Source organism: Chrysemys picta, chromosome 4 (genome assembly GCF_011386835.1).
Source record: "Chrysemys picta bellii isolate R12L10 chromosome 4, ASM1138683v2, whole genome shotgun sequence".
Taxonomy (NCBI): Eukaryota; Metazoa; Chordata; order Testudines; family Emydidae; genus Chrysemys; species Chrysemys picta.
Window position 1 is genome coordinate 27,433,799 of NC_088794.1, and position 17,490 is coordinate 27,451,288.

A 17,490-nucleotide genomic window follows, 5' to 3' on the forward strand; every position below is an offset into this window, starting at 1 on the left:
CGGGGAGTTCCGTTGGCTAGAAGTCACTTGAAGTCACCGGCCTAGTGATATCAGTAACAAAGGATTAGATAGACGCTGTGCAGTTTAGTGCGATTGCACGCACAAATCTCTCTCATATGACAAATACATTTCTCCTCAGCCTACAACTGAGACTTTCTGTAGTCTTGATAAATCAATCATGTCTATAGCTCTCCAACGCAGCTGTCCTGACCGTACAGAGGCCAATTACGTGGCCCTCCCCTCTGCTGCCACCAGCGTGGCATCCTGCCCCGCACAATGACGGATAACCCAACTACCCCATCCCCTGCCCGCTTGGGTCCCAGTTCTGTTCCCTGGCCTGCCCACGCTGATAACCCGGACGCCTCTGCCCCTCACCGTGGCGTCCTGCCCCGCGTAGCTGCTGATGACTCGGGCGCCCCCCGGGTGCCGCCGGTAGAACTGGCTGATGTCATAGACCTTCCTGTCGATCACCAGCCACCGCTCCTGCTGCGGGTGCCCCCGGCCCGTGCGGAGCCCGATCTCCTCCCAGGTGAAGCGCCGCGGGGAGGAGCCCGCACCCGGCTCCGGCTCCTCCATTCCCGCCTTAGGACCCCGCAGAGGAGCCATTCCCCCGCCCGCTGTCTCAGCGCTGAGACCCGCTAAGCCAGCCAGCTACTGAGCCGCGTCCGCTCGATCATAACCAAACTGCGTACTGTGAGCTACCCGACCCGCCTCTGCCGCGCCCTTCCCCTAATCTATCCGCCTACACGTGCCCTGGGGAACCAATTGGCTCATGAAAGCCCACCCACAACTTTACTTCCCTAAACTACATCTCATCCCGTCCCTCAAGGGCCCATTGGCTGCCCCGCTCTCTTCAGTCCTAAACCAACTCACTGGCTATCCCAGCAGTCAATCAAATCCCAGCTGGGCAATTTACTACTTTATTTCTTAAAGGGGGCCCACGTTGTTAAAATCACTCCCATTCGCCTTTTTTCCGGAGTCTGTGGGAGCAGGGGAGAAGAGCTGGAATCCCTAGCCTGAAGCTGCTTGTGGAGGGACAGGCTTAGGCTGTCAAGTGAGACTATCCTGCAGCCACCAGCTGTGGCACCTGATAGACTCCCCTCTGAGCTTCACTAGCTAGGACAATACATAATGAAGGAGAGACAAGGTGGGCGAGGGAATCATTTACTAGATCAACTTCTGTTGGGGAAAGAGGCAAGCGTTCCAGTGACACAGAGCTCTTCTTCAGCTCCAAAGCTTGTCTCTTTCACAGGAGTTTGTCCAATAGAAGATACAGTATTATCTCCCCAGCCTTATCTCTATTTCTACTCAGATATGTTAATATAAACCACTAAAGATAATGGGGTTTATGCATCAGTCACTGAGAGCATTAGCTAATAACAAGTAGGCTGCAGAGGTCATCGAATGATTTGACTAGCCTGCAGAACTTTTACTTCTAGTGATGATGCCAGGGGCGGCTCCAGGCACCAGCGCAGCAAGCACGTGCCTGGGACGGCAAGCTGCGGGGGGCGCCTTGCCAGTCACCGTGAGGGCAGCAGTCAGGCTGCCTTCGGCGGCATGCCTGCGGGAGGTCCGCCAGTCCCGCAGCTTCGGCGGCAATTTGACGGTAGGTACACCAAAGGCGCTGGACCGGCAGGGCCGGTGCTTCCATTAAGGCAAACTAGGCGGTTGCCTAGGGTGCCAAGATTTGGGGGCGCCAAAAAGCTGTACCCCCAATTTTTTTTTTACAGCGTGGCTGGGCTGCCGGCGGCGCGCTGACACGTGCGTCTCAGACTCCCTCTCCCAGTGCAGCGGCCACTCCATGCAATTATTGTCATTGCCAGCGGGGGCGGCGTGCTTGGGGAGGGGGCGTAGCAGAGGTGAGCTGGGGTGGGGAGCCCTGCGGCAGCTCCCCCCTCCCTGAGGCACCCCCCCCACCCATGTGGCAGCTCCCCACCGCAGCTCATCTCTGGGCGGCGTGCTCGGGGAGGAGGTGGAGCAGAGGTGAGCTGGGGTGGGGAGCTGCTGCACGGCTCCCCGTGGGGGGGGAGGGGCACCTCAGGGCGGAGGGGAGGGGAGTGGAGCTGCCATGGGGGGGGGGGGTGCGAGGAGCTGCCGCAGGGCTGGGGAGGGGGTGCAAGGTGGAAGTTTCGCCTAGGGCACTAAACTTCCTTTCACCTGCCCTGTGGACCGGTGGACCTCCCACAGGCATGCCGCCGAATCCGCGTTACCAGTGGACCTCCCGCAGGCGTGCCACCGAAACTGCTGTGCTTAGAGTGGCAAAATACATAGAGCCGCCCCTGGATGATGCACAAAATAGAAAGAGCCCCAACATGGCTGTCACAGCCTAGACTGAGTTTTCAGGGCTGGCAATTAAAAATGTAGTGTAATTCATGTTACATTTGATGCAAAGGTCATTGAAAGACAATAACCATGAAACCGCATGATGCCATCTTTACAGACCCTTTTCAGAGTAGAACTACACTTTACATTACTTTGACCCAGACCATGATGAGTTTTAAAGATTGTTATTTCCACCTTGAATTGTACCTGAAGTGAACGATGACCAGTAGAGTGCATGGAGCATGGTGTACCATATCGTATAGACCAGAGGTGGGCAAACTGCGGCCCGCAGGCCACGCCCAGCCCCTCAGCTCCTGCCCCTGGAGGCTAGCCCCTGGCCCCTCCCCTGCTGTTCCCCATCCCCTGCAGCCTCAGCTCACTGCGCCACCAGCACAATGCTCTGGGCGGCGGGGCTGCGAGCTCCTGGGGCAGCGCAGCTGCACAGCCGGGGCCTGACCTAGTGCTATGGGCTGCGCAGTGGCGTGGCTGGCTCCTGCTGGGTGGTGCAGGTGCCTGTCCTGGTGCTCTGGGCAGCACAGCTGTAGCGTCGCCAGCCACCGGTGCTCCAGGCAGTGCGGTAAGGGGGCGGGGGGGGGGGTTGAATAGAGGGCAGGGGAGTTTGGGGTGGTGGTCAGGGGGCGGGGGTGTGAATGTGGATAGGGGTTGAGGCGATCAGAGGGCGGGGAACAGGAGGGTTGAATGGGGCAGGAGTCCCCAGGGGGGCAGTCAGGAAGAAGGGGGGGGTTGGATGGGGTGGTGGTCAAGGGACAGGGAACAGAGGGGGGGGGTTGGATGGGGCAGGAGTCCTGGGGGGGCTGGCAGGAGGCGAGACGCAGGAGGGGTCGGATAGGGGTCAGGGCCAGGCCACGCCTGGCTGTTTAGGGAGGCACAGCCTCCGCTAACCGGCCCTCCATACAATTTTGGAAACCCGATGTGGCCCTCAGGCCAAAAAGTTTGCCTGCCCCAGTATAGAAATATAGTCTAATATACAATAATGTAGTATGTATGTCCTAGTCCCAAGATGCAGGCAGCGATGGGTGTTTTGAAATATTAAACAGACATTTTGAAATTGCAATTGGCGAGTGAATACTGAAGAGCCACACTGAAAAAAATACATGTTTTAAAGGAGCATCTGAATGAGAACAGGACACTTGGCTGGCACACAAGAAGAGGAAGGGTGCTCTAAACTTAAGCATGGAAGAAGGGGCAAATACAAGAATGGGTGGAGAATGTAACAAGGAGGACACTAATGAAGGTAGTATTGATTAAATGTCAGCAATGAGAAAGGAGCTCAGCAAACAAAATGCATGACAAATGCTTTCAACCTGTGGTCCATGGACCCCTGGGGGTTCACAAACTATGTTGAAGGGGTCAGTGAAAGGTGACTATGAAACTAGAGTTTCAGATCCCAGAAAAGGCATTCAGTTTTTCTGACCAATCAAAAATATGTGAATACTCCCACCTTCAGGTCAAAACCCAGAAATGTTGTTACCATAGAAGCCCACAGTTTAGCACCCTCTCTCACACTGCATCAAATGCCATGCCAAGCATATGCAATATTTCTAGTTTAATTCTGTTCAGTCAGTTTTCAGTCTAAGACTTTTATGGTAGGGGTTCATGGACCAGAGGCAGAATTTCCAAAGTTGTCCACACCTCCCTCTGAAAAATTTTAGGGGTCCGCAAATGAAAAAGGTTGAAAACCACTGTTATAGGACATAGACATCTATAGAGTTGGTGGTTGTGAGCAGTCAGACAAAGGAACAATCACAGAGTAGTGGGAGAATCCATCACATAGAGTAAGGTTTCAGAGTAGCAGCCGTGTTAGTCTGTATCCATAAAAAGAAGAACAGGAGGACTTGTGGCACCTTAGAGACTAACAAATTTATTAGAGCATAAGCTTTCGTGGACTACAGCCCACTTCTTCGGATGCATATAGAATGGAACATATATTGAGGAGATATATATACACACATACAGAGAGCATAAACAGGTGGGAGTTGGTGGTAAGACAACTCCCACCTGTTTATGCTCTCTGTATGTGTGTATATATATCTCCTCAATATATGTTCCATTCTATATGCATCCGAAGAAGTGGGCTGTAGTCCACGAAAGCTTATGCTCTAATAAATTTGTTAGTCTCTAAGGTGCCACAAGTCCTCCTGTTCTTCTTTTCACATAGAGTAGTGATTCCAGGGATTCTAATTCCAGGGTTTGCTGGATGGATTGTTTGAGAGAGCAGGAAAAAAATCATCAAACAACCAAAAACAAAAACCAAACTGGTATTTCTTGCTGTTTTTTCAGTATTGCCAAGAGTTTCCTTTTTGTACTGTCTGCATGTAAGACACTTCTTACTTGCTTACCAACACAGGGCCACTACTCCAATTCTGTTTATTTGTTAAAATAAAGTCCAGTTCAACCAGTCATGTGATATGAAAAATGTTACCCTCCATTTGAAACAATGTTTAAAAATCAGGTTACCAATCATTTTGTCTACAACCGTATACCTCATTTTGTACATTAGAGATAATTCAATTGATTTAGTTTTAAAAAAAATAAACAATCAGATGGATTCACTCACCATTCTGATAATGAGATGTTTGTGCCTGTCTTGTAGACACAAATCTTTCAATCCGGGGATGAATGTTTGACAAGGACACTTGGAGCATCTTTCGCGTGCTCAGCCGGTTGCAGTATTTTGTTTTCGTTGCAGTCATCACTGAAAGTCCAATTTCGCAGAGATATGTGGAATGGAACATGAGCAAAGTTTTGACATCTGGTTCACTGACTTGTGAGTATTCACTTCTGATTTTGATCCAGAAAACAGATAGAGTCACTTAATGAAAGTGTAACTTCCTACCCTCATGACTTGACACTTCCAGCAACTTGTCCTCCAATGATAGTGACAAAGAGGTCTCAGTTTCTAGAGAGGAGAATGGATCATGAACCCATTGTTTTCCTTTTCATAGATCAGAGTCTGATGGGAAATAGTCCTTGAACTTTTGAAGAGTTGATTTTAGATGGGATGCAATTATTTCGCATAGGTGAGGCAGATCCACATCTTTACTGTCATCAATATCTGGAAATGCAAAAGATGGGAACATGTCATAACAATCACGCCCGACTCTCTTTTTTCAGACTTGGAGAGTTTTTTTTAAAAAGGCCATGGTCTTGTCATCCAGTACAAAGACACTCAACATAGAGAGATTGAACTGATTGAAGTGATCAAATATATCTGCCAAATATGCAAGTTTGGCGAGCATTGTAAATCCTGAAAGTATGCTGCCAGAGGAGACTTCTTTTGAGACAGAAAAGCTTCAAGTTCACGTCGCAGTTCATTTACTCGGTTTAATACTTTGCCATGTGATAACCACTGCACTTCAGCATATAAGAAATGGGGTCAGAATTTATTCTTAACACATTGTAGCAAATATGCGACAATTTAGTCCATTTGCTTTCCCAAAATTCACAGTTTTAACAACTATATTGAGGACATCATTAAGCTCTGGAGACAATTTCTTAGCTGCCAAGACCTCTCGATGAATAAAGCGGCGTTGCTTGAGCAGTTGGTGCAACTTCCATCACTCTTGCCACTACACCAGAATGTCTGCTTGTCACTGCAGCCAGTCTGTCAGTGCAAATTCCAACATAGTGGTCCCACCAAAGTCCATGTCCTGTCACATACTCATTTAGGACCCAGAAGATTTCTGTGCCTGTTGTGTTTTGTGGCAATTCTTTACAGCAGAGATCTTCATGAAATGCGCATTCATAGGCATAGGCGCTGCCTTTTGTTTTTGCTGGTGGGTGCTTTTGAAGAGGCGTGTGTGTTGGGGTGGAGGGAGAAAGAGGCGCTCTGCCAGTTGGGGTGGGGGGAAGGCTTTTTTCAGCATATTTATACACCTTTTATATTCTAGTTTTGAATGTGTGTGTATCATTGGTATCTTTACTATTTTAATGATTAAATTGTTATGAACTACATAATTACATTATCGTGAATTACAGTATATTAAAATCATTGCAGTCACCTACAAGCTGTCTTTGCTAACGTCCTAGTTAAAGACATTATGTCTCACTGTAGCTTTCTGGATGAAACAGTCAGCAATCTTATTTACATCTAGTTCCCTGGTATGGTCTTGATGCACGTTAAGGACAGCTACATTATTCAGTTGCATCTGTCCCACTGATAACTGGAGATAATTTTTAAGTCTTCTGAAGCTGTAGAATAAACATTCTGCAGTTCAGGATGATATAGGCACAGTGAGAAGGATTCTTATAAATTTGCAGTGCTCTAGGAGGGTTAGGGTCCCAATGCCGGCTACAAAAGTACCATGCAAATGCCTGTTCTCACTCTCTGATGACATTGTAAATAAGAAGAGGGCAGCATTATCTCCTGTAAATGTAAACAAATGTGTTTGTCTTAGCAATTGGCTGAACAAGAAGTAGGACTGAGTGGACTCTTCTAGGCTCTAAAGTTGTACATGGTTTTGGGTGCAGTTATGTAACCAAAATAATCTACATTTGTAAGTTGCACTTTCATGACAAAGATTGCACTACAGTACTTGTACGAGGTGAATTGAAAATACTATTTCTTTTGTTTATCATTTTTACAGTGCAAATATTTATAATCAAAAATATATACTTTGTATTCAGTGTTGTAATTGAAATCAATATATGAAAATGTAGAAAAACATCCAAAATATTTAATACATTTCAATTGGTATTCTATTGTTTAACGGTGCAATTAAAACTGCAATTAATTACAATTAATTTTTTGAGTTAATTGTGTGAGTTAACTGCAATTAATCAACAGCCCTACTTGCAACAAACCCATACTTAATGTCAGACTAATTGTATTTTTGATTGAAGGCCGAACATTTTCTTTTCTTATCCTTCTTCCTTATCATGTTCAGAGACACTCACATCTCTATTCGGTTTTTCTGAACTTTTGTTACCTCTGAATCTATTTTTCAGAACTAACTGCTTTGACAATGACATTGTCTGATTTAGCTAAGTAAACACTTTACTAGAACTTAAATTTTGCTTGCCACTTTGTTAACTACTTCCTTTCAACTAATGTACTTTGCATATCAGCACCGTGGCAACCGGTCAGCCCAGTCAGTTTATTTTTTAATGTTCAGAAATAATTGAATGAATACAGTCATGTAAAATGCAATACAAAAAACCTTTACATTTTAAATATTAATATTCTGTGTCAGGGAACTCTCAAGCACTAGCAAGGAGGCTGCACAGACCAGTCATTGAGAAACTGACAGTATAGTGTGCCAGTGATCACCCACTATATCAAAATAACATGTTTCTGTTACACTCTCACTCACAGGTCACTATGATATACAGTCTAAGAGCCATAAACACAACCCATCCCAAGAGGTTAAAAAAAATAGATCGCAAATACCCTGACTGGGAACCAGAAGAGAACACAAGCTGAGGCAATCCACATTTGTTTATACAAAATGACTGCATATGTAACTGTCTACAATGGAAAACTTGCCCACATACAAATACATCCATGGAGTTGCCAGAACAGAGTGTTCAGACTCTGGGCGTGTCTACACTTAACTTGGCACACATTTTGTTTTTCTGTATTAAGTATCTGCAACAACCATTGCACAATCAGCTCATACGCGCCACATCGTTATCTTGTGACCAAGTTAATGTTGCATTATATCTATGTGGCCATGCAGCACAACTGTGTTTCACAATGCGTGCTCAGCATTCTGGTCAGGTTTCCCATGGTATATTGTTCCGCAGCTCTGCTGCATGCCTTCTGAGATGTTTTGAGCTCTGCATTCTGATATTTTTACTAGAAAGTAATGGAATTATGGAGTTGGTAGTCAAACAAAATAATTTCCGTGACTCCTTGTTTCACCATGTGGTAAGGCAGATCCCCACTCCACCCCAGTCAGGAAGGCATTAGAGCACTTCTGGGCATAATCTACCTCAACCCAATGCACTTGTAAGACTGGAGATGGGTGGATACTTAAAAGGGAGCCTGCTCAGGGCAGGGGGGCTCTCTGAAGAAGCAGGACTGTAACTCTGAGCTCCCTGGTTCCTGGAAAAAGGGATTGCTGCCTGGGAAAATGGCTGGAGAGCCTTGACTGTCCAGGCCTTCTCAGAAAGGAGAAGAGCTGATACTTTTACCTTTGGCTTCCTGAAGCTGTAGGACTCTTTTTTTGGCGGGCTGCAGAAGCATATTGACTTTTTAAATTTGTTTTACTCTGACTGCAAGGGGCCAGACACCCCGAACAGTGGATGACCCCTGAGTAAGTCTCTGCACCTCAGGCTCCTACCCATTGTTAAGGCTCTCTCCCTTACTCATGAATATTGTGCAAAGTACAACATGCAGCTATAATCCCAGGAAAATTTTGTTCTTCAGCTTCTAACCAAGCGCTAAAACATCACCCTCTTGCTTTCAGACAGCCAAATGAACACTGCACTGTCATTCTATGACTACGGAGGTGATAGTTAAACAATTCCTATCTTTTGTCCAAGCAGCCTGTAAATTGTTTCATTGTCCAGGGAACAGAAGATAAGACAGGTCCCCAGGATAACTGGAGCAATGTTCACACCATTAATGATGAGTGGTCCTGGGGGCTGTTGTAATAATTGGGCCTACAAATTTACCTTACCTGTAAGCTTAACTGTAAGAAAGAACGGTTACTCACTTTCTCGTAACTGTTGTTCTTTGAAATGTGTTGTTCATGTCCATTCCAATCAGGTGTGTGCGCGCTGCATGCAAGATGGCCGGAAAGTTTTCCCTTAGCAGCTCCTGTCGGGTCAGCTGTGGAGCCCCCTGGAGTGGCACCTCCATGGCTCTCAATATATGACCCTGCTGACCTGACCCCCGCTTCAGTTTCTTCTTGCCAGCTACACTGACAGCGGGGAAGGAGGGTGGGTATTGGAATGGACGTGAACAACACATCTTGAAGAACAACAGTTACGAGAAGGTGAGTAACCATTTTTTTTTCTTTGAGTGATTGTTCACGTCGACTGCAATCAGGTGACTCCCGAGCTCTACCCAGGAGATGGGGTAGGAGTTAAGGAATTGCTGATTGGAGTACCGCCCTGCTGAATGCTGCATCATCTTTGGCGTGTTGGGTGATAACATAGTGAGAGATAACGTATGCACCGATGATCAAGTTGCTCCATGGAGTTTAACCACGAAGTTTCCAGGCCGTGAGGTGAAGGAACAGGAGATCTGGGTGGTGGAGGCGTCCGTGGTCCTCAGTGATCAGATCGGGGCAAAGTGGTATCACAATCAGGGTGTCCACTGACAGCTCCAGAAGTGTGGTGTACCAATGTTGACAGGCCACGCTGGGGCCAGCAGAATCACCTCCGCTTTGTCCCTGCGGATCTTGAGCAGCACCTTGTGTACGAGTGGGACCAGTGGGAAGGTATACATGAGGCAGTCTCCCCAAGGTAGCAGAAACACTTCCGTCATTGAACCTGGGCTGTGTTTCTGGGAGGAGCAGAACATTAGGCACTTCTTGTTGTTCTGGGTGGCAAATAGGTCAACCTGGGGAAATCCCCACCTTTGGAAGATGGGATGAAAAACATCTGAGTGGACGGACCATTTGTGGTTGCAGAATGATTTACTGAGGTCATCTGCTAGCTCGTTCTGCACTCCAGGGAGACAGGATGCCTTCAGGTGAATGGAGCATGCTATGCAGAACTCCCATAGTTGGAGGGCTTCTCGACATAGGGGGGAGGAACGGGCTCTACTGTTTGTTGTAGAACATAGCAGTGGTGTTGCCAGTCATCACTGCCATGCTTTGGCCTTGTAGCTGGGACTGGAAAGATTGGCATGCCAATCACATTGCTCTGAGCTCCCTGATATTGATATGAAGAGAGAGCTCATCCCGCAACCACAGGCCCTGTGTTCGGAGATCTCCCAGGTGTGCCCCCCAACCCAGATCTGACGCATCCATTACTAGGGACAAGGAAGGCAGTGGGCTGTTGAAGAGGACACCTTCGCATACCATCTGAGGGTTGAGCCACCACTGTAGGGACTCGAGTATGTGTCCTGGCACCGTAACTACCGAGTCCAGCCTGTCGTGCCCCAGTCAGTATATCTGGGCGAGCCATGCTTGAAGGGGTCTGAGCCTCATTCTGGCATGCCTGACTATGTATGCGCAGGCTGCCATGTGTCCCAGGAGACTCAGGCATCCTCTTGTGGTAGTGGTCAGGTACCGCCTGAGGCTTTGAAGAACGTCTGTCATGGCCTGGAAATGGGTCTCTGGCAGGAAATCCCTTCCCTGTACCGAGTCCGGCACCACTCCAAAGAATAGAATTCATCGGGTCAGTGATAAGGTTGACTTGTTCACATTGAGGAGGAGTCCCAATCTCTGGAAAGTGGATCTGACCAATCGTACATGAGACTCTACCTGCTCCCTGGTACGGCCCCTGAGCAGCCAGTCATCTAGGTGTGGGTATACCTGCATCTGCCTCCTCTGGAAGAAGGCTGCTGTGACCGATATGCACTTGGTGAATACTCAGGGGGCTGTCGACCAACCAAATGGGAGGACTGTGAACTGATAGTGTTGTGGTTGAGTGCAAATCGGAGAAAACGTCTGTGCCCAGGTCAAATGACTATGTGAAAGTACTCATCTTTCATGTCGAGGGTGGCGTACCAGTCTCCCAGATCCAAGGAAGGGATAATCATGCTCAGGGAGACCATGCATAACTTCAACTTTACCATGAATTTGTGGAGTCCTCACAGGTCTAAAATGGACCCTCCCTTTGCCTTGGGGATTAGGCAATAATAAGAAACCCTTGCCCCTTAGCTCTTGAGGAACCTCCTCCACTGCCCCTATGGCGAGGAGTGATTGCACCTCCTGGATAAGGAGTTTCTCATGAGAAGCGTCCCTGAATAGGGACGGGCGAGGGAGTTGGGAGGGAGGGAAGGAGCAGAATTGGAGAGAATATCCCACTTTTACCATGAGAAGAACCCAGCAGTCTGCTGTTATTTTGGACCAAGCATGGTAGAAGTGGGATAGACGATTCAGAAAACATGGGTAAGGATCCGGTGGTGTGGTGGGTGCACTGTCCTCAGGCGCATCTTCAAAAAGGCCTGTTTAGAGCCTGATGAAGGCTTAGACTGGCCATGACATTGCCCCGAAGGGGGGTTGGAAGGTTTCTGCCTGCCGTTCCTGCCCCTTCATCTATAAAAATCCTGCCTTGGCCAAGGAGAATATGAACGTTGTTGTTGTGGTTGGGGCTTGCATTGGGTTGCTGGCGTATGAATTCCCAGTGATTTTTTGGTTGCCCTGGAGTCTTTCAATCTGTGCAGCTTGGAGTCTGTCTGCTCTGAGAAGAGCCCCATGCTCTCAAAGGGAAGGTCCTGAAGGGTTTTCTGCACTTCCTGGGGTAGCCCAGATGCTTGAAGCCATGATGTTCGCTGTGGTGACGACACAGGAAAGGAAATAGAACACCAGGTTTGTGGTAGCCAGAGAGCTTTAAAAGCCTCAAGCAAAAAGCCTCCCAGGAAAACTTTCCTGGGGTTTTTATTTCTCTCCTTACTTTGTTTACAACACTTTTTAGTGGTTACATTCCTGCGCATAGAAAAGCCAGGCAGTATACATGCACATAAGATAACGAACCCATCTCTTGAGCGCGTGAATGCCAGCTGTGAGGAAACAATCAAATCAGCCAAATAAGTTTCCCAAACACAAACGCTGGATTGAAGGTCACTCCTGCCTCGTTGCCAGGGGAGCAGTTTGCCGCGCCCGTGGGCTGGCGATTCGGGAGCTATGCATTCCTACAGTTCTCCCCATGGCTATGCCTGATGAGAGGGTACGGCTGGCCGAATCCACTGAGTTTAGGGATGCTTGCGGAGAGGTCCGTGCTACCGCCTTCCCTTCCTCTATGAAGGCAGCGAATTCAGCCCTAGAATTTGCAGGGATCAGCTCTTTGAACTTCAACATGGTGGACTATGAATTGAAGTTATACCTAGTGAGAATAGCTTGCTGGTTAGCTATACTCAGTTGGAGGCCCCCAGTGGCATAGACCTTTCTACTAAATAGGTCCAACCTTTTTGCCTCCTTAGATTTGGGGGCTGGTCCTTGCTGTCCCTGACGCTCTCTCGTTAACCGCTGACACGGCCATAGAGCATTGCTGCGGGTGTGAGAATAAGTATTCATAGCCCTAGGAAAGGACAAAGTATTTGCACTCCACACCCCTGGTGGTCAGCAGAACTGAACCTGGGGTCTGCCATAGGGTCTTTATATTGTTTTGAGCAGTTTTGATCAAAGGCAGAGCTACCCGTGATGGACCTTTGGGAGTGAATATCCACCCTGGGGTCCTCCGCCTCGACCACCTCCTCTGCTTGCAACCTCATGTTGCGGGCAATCTCCTTAAGGAGGTCCTGATGTGCCCTATGGTCAATCAGAAGAGGCCCGAAGCTGATGCCCCTGCCACAGCTTCATCAGGGGAAGAGGACAAGGTGCCAGAGGGGGTACTGGGCCCTCCTGCCCCTCTGGCTCTCTGACCTCCTCTTGGTCAGTGCACACCCCTGTGGCGGTTACAGCCTAGGATGCTGTAGCCTGACTCTGGCTGGGGTCACCTCTGCCGCGACCGGAGCCTGAAGGAGGCGGTTGGGACAGAGTGGCCTCAGATCCCTGAGGCATAGACCTGTTCCTAGGAGAGTGGGGTGGCTGGTGTTCTGATGTTAACGATCTCTTGAAAAGGTAACCTGGGCCTGATGGTAAGCCCAGGGGGTCCAAAAGGGCCACTGCACTGGGGGCTGCCACTACGGCTGCCAGTGTCCTCCTTCGTCGCCACTCGGTCCTATGTCGACTGCGCCTCCAGTAGTAAGAATTGGCAGCAGACTCCAAGGAAGTGGATCCCGCACATGAGGACTATGGCGGTGCTGAGGGCCCATGCACTGATGACCAGTGCCACAATGAGGTGGGGGACCAGTCCTGCGACGATGTCGCTGGGGACCGGTGCCTGGGATCTGGCAATGGGGACGGGTAACCAGTATCCAGTGCCAGCAATCGAGGATGAAGGCCTGGTACCACAGGTCGGTGCCAGTCCTCTGATCTCTCCTTGGGTCAGTGCAAGTCCTCTGCTTGTGCTGGGGATTGGTTCCAGTCTGGCCTCGGTGCTGGGGAGGGGAGCATCGCGTCGCCAGTGCCGGAGGTGCTCTCATGGGGCTTGGTATTAGGGAGTGATGCCACACCGAAGGCAACAGAGAGCGGTGCTGGGTATGGTGCCGAGCCAGGGACTGTGAGTATTGCATCATAGCGGGCTTGCCTCTAGACCAGTGGTGGGCAACCTGCAGCCCATGTCACTTCCCGCAGCTCCCATTGGCCGGGAATTGCGAACCGTGGCCACTGGGAGCTGCGGGTGGTCCTGCCTGCAGACGGTCAGTGTAAATAAACTGTCTTGTGGCCTGCCAGTGGATTACCCTGACAGGCCACGTGCTCGTCCCTGAGAGCCGGGGGCTGTGCAGCCATCATCTTGATGAGGTCTCTGGCAGTTTCAAAAGAGTCTAGGGTGGAGGGTGGCTCTAATACCTCCACCTGGCATGGCCCTGTTGGAGAGTCACTATGTGACGGACTCAACGGTCCCTTGTGGGGCACCGAAGTCAACTGCACTGACTCATGCTGACTTGGTGCCGGGTCCTTTCTGGTGTGCACCCATGCATCCCCTGACGGTCCTATAGATATTGGGGCTGGCAAGTGCCCTCTTTCGGCCTTCTAGTGTCTCTTGTGTGGCACCGGCAAAGTCGAGTGGTGCCAGGCTGCTATCCCTGGGTGCAGTGCCGGGGAGCGCCAATGCCGAGGGTCTCTTGAGGTAGAGTCCTTCCTAAGCTCCATTTCATGTACGGATGCTGGAGCACTCCATATGGATGTGCTCAGTACCAGGTCCTGGCGGTCCGCAGCCGGCTGTGGGCAGAAAGCAGATTCCATTAACAGTTGTTTTAGTCAGAAATCACACTCCTTTTTGGTTCTTGGCTGAAAAGCCCTGTATATTTTGCACCTTTCCATTTGGTGCGCTTCCCCCAGACACTTTAGACAAGAGTCGTGGGGGGTCACTGATGGGCATAGGTTTATTACAAGCACTGCAGGCCTTAAAGCCTTGGGCTCATAGCATGCCCTGGAGCCTGAGGAGGGTTAAGGATTGGGGAGACACCCCACTCCCAACCTATTATCTAAACTAACTTTCTATACTAAATTAACTATAACACTAACTATAAACTGTAGTGACTAACAGAAGAATGCTAAGGGAGCACTTGCTGAGCAAGTGAGCACCGTTCCAACAGCTGTCATGGACGGTAAGAAGGAACTGAAGGGGGGGTCAGGTCGGCGGGGTCAGGTCGACAGGGTCATATATTGAGCACCATGAAGGCACCACTCCGGGGGCTCCACAGCTGACCCAACAGGCACTGCTAAGGGAAATCTTTCCCACGACCGTGTATGTGGCATGTGCACACCTGATTGGAATCGATGTGAAGAAGTAAAAGTTCATAAAATATCACAATACCCTATAACAATAAATGTTTATGGGAAAAGATGCAAAATAGAAACAGACAATTGGTACAAACAAAAGGCCTACTGATATAATATTGTATTAAGATGGTAAACATGAAAAGTGTGGGAGAGAAAAATCAATGGATCAAAACTGATCTGTCAGAAATTAGGCCTAATTGGTGAACAAAATAATGAGAGGACAGGCTATTCCAACCAACACTCCCTTTTGGGGTTCTCAAAGAAAATACTTTCGAGGGAAAAGCAGTGGAAGAAGCTGCTATCTGCCAACAACTGCTGTAGTGAGCTTTACCATCATGGCAGTCACCCCCCCACCACCCTCACCATCTTCTGGAACCGCAGGATCTAGCATAAAACCCGTTGGGCCTTTGTCATCCTGTGCCTGAGAGCTATCCTGGCCAGATCAGGCCACAGAGCGGGACCTCGCTGTAATTGTCACCTCCATCAACTCTAGCTAAATCTCAACCACTACCTGGTGGTGAGACTTTGTCTTCCCCTCCATGTGTCGTTTTCCTTTCCCAACTTATTTAATCTCTTTCCTATATCTCTTTTTCCTTCTGTCTAATAGGAGTCTGGTTTACCCAGCCAAAAACTGTATTTTGCCATACCATTGTAAGCCTGTGATCAGAAAGAGACAGCTAACATCAATGCCCTAAGTACCCCAATGCTAGCACAAGTTTGCCAGCTCTCAGAGTGTTGGATAAGACCTTGTGCATTCCTTCCTGTGTTTCACCAGCTGCAAGGTTGCAACTAAAAGGCAACACCAGAGAGAGCAGCTGTGTTTTCTATCTTTGCTGGTCTTTTCCGTCCCTTCTTGTATGGGTTTGACTTATTTTGTCTTCTAGGAAAGAGGATCAAACTTTAACAACAAGAAAGACCATTTACAACAGCTTCAACCCATCTCAACAAACTTTTTATCTTTTCCCCCAAAAGTATAGTTATTATTACCATCTAAGAGACTGTCAAACAAAGGGGCTAAAGATCTCTCCAGCTAAAGGGAATGGGAACAAGGGAGGCTGTTAAAATGAACATAAGAACTTATAAGAACATAAGAACGGCCATACTGGGTCAGACCAAAGGTCCATCAAGCCCAGTATCCTGTCCTCTGACAGTGGTTAATGGCAGGTGCCCCAAAGAGAATGAACAGACAGGTTATCATCAAGTGATCCATGCCCTGTCACCCAATCCCAGCTTCTGGCAAACAGAGGCTAGGGACACCATTCCTACCCATCCTGGCTAATAGATTCATGGAAGATAGGTTCATCAATGGCTATCTAGCTCCCTTTTGAACCCCGTTACAGCATTGGCCTTCACAACACCCTCTGGCAAGGAGTTCCAGAGGTTGATGGTGCGTTGCGTGAAAAAATACTTTTTTGTGTTTGTTTTAAACCTGCTACCTATTATCTTCATTTGGTGGCCCCTTGTTCTTGTATTATGAGGAGTAAATAACACTTCCTTATTTACTTTCTCTACACCACTCATGATTTTATAGACCTCTATCATATCCCCCCTTAGTCGCCTCTTTTCCAAGCTGAAAAGTCCCAGTCTTATTAATTTCTCCTCATACGGAAGCCGTTCTATACCCCTAATTATTTTTGTTGCCCTTTTCTGAACCTTTTCCAATTCCAATATATCTTTTTTGAGATGGGGCGACCACATCTGCACGCAGTAGTCAAGGTGTGGGCGTATATAGAGGCAATATGATATTTTCTGTCTTATTATCTATTCCTTTCTTGATGATTCCCAACATTCTGTTTGCTTTTTTGACGGCCGCTGCACGTTGAGTGGATGATTTCAGAGAACTATCCACAATGACTCCAAGATCTCTTTCTTGAATGGTAACAGCTAATTTAGACCCCATCATTGTATATGTATAGTTAGAATTATGTTTTCTAGTGTGCATTACTTTGTATTTATTAACATTAAAATTTCATCTGCCATTTTGTTGCCCAGTCACCCAGTTTTGTGAGATCCTTTTGTAGCTCTTAGCAGTCTGCGTGGGACTTAACTATCTTGAGTAGTTTTGTATCATCTGCAAATTTCGCCACCTCACTGTTTCCCCCCAAGTGTAACAACTTGCTCCATGAGCAAAAAAAATCTCAATTTGTCAATGATTTTCGCTTCAGCATCTATTTCCCAAGCTGCATGCATGCTCCAGACAGGGGTGAAAGTAAGTCAGGCCACTTACCGGTATGGGCCGGGGGGGGGGGGGGGGGTGAGCTCTGGCCCCTGGAAGGGGCAGATCCTCGGGTGGAAGGGGCAGGGCTGGGGGTGGGGGTCAGCATTCCCCAACCAGCCCTTTCAGGCCACCTGGCCCGCACCGCCCGGGGCTCCTGTGTTGATTTAAAGGGCCCGGGGGCTCTGGACGCTGCTGCTGCACTAGCGGAGCAGTGTCCGGAGCCCAGGGCTCTTTTAAATCGCCAGCCCCAGGACAACTTCTCCCTTTGCCCCCCTCCCCCAATCACAGGCTGCGGGAGAGGAGGGGGCAATGGGGCAGGGACATTAAAGCGCTGCAGGGCCCTTTGCTGTGGCCGGGAGGGGGGGGAGAAAAAGGAGTCACGCAGGAACATTAAAGCACTGCCGCGGCAAAAGACCGTCCTTAAAGTGCTTTAATGTCCCTGCCCCTTTTGCTCCCCGTCAGCGGCCCTGCCGGTATGGACCC

At 48.7% G+C, this 17,490-nt stretch overlaps 1 protein-coding gene and 1 long non-coding RNA gene across 4 annotated transcripts in view; one reads left to right on the top strand and one right to left on the bottom strand.

Annotated features, from left to right (window-relative positions):
* LOC101937159 (acyl-CoA (8-3)-desaturase-like) overlaps window positions 1-5,013 on the bottom strand; it is a 36,540-nt gene extending 31,527 nt beyond the window's left edge. Inside the window, exon 1 of one of the 3 annotated variants that reach the window (XM_005289236.5) lies at window positions 376-740. In XM_005289236.5, the coding sequence (XP_005289293.2) occupies window positions 376-606 (231 nt within the window). In that variant the 5' untranslated portion in view covers window positions 607-740. Of the gene's footprint in view, window positions 1-375; window positions 741-4,900 lie in introns of those variants that run through there. The other 2 variants (XM_065591839.1, XM_042841697.2) reach the window with 2 other exon arrangements.
* Window positions 1,440-6,345, top strand: LOC122172311 (uncharacterized). Its single transcript, XR_006172505.2, has 3 exons — window positions 1,440-1,606; window positions 3,449-3,577; window positions 4,937-6,345. It is a non-coding gene; the product is annotated as an uncharacterized LOC122172311 (long non-coding RNA).
* The last annotated feature ends 11,145 nt before the right edge of the window (window positions 6,346-17,490 follow it).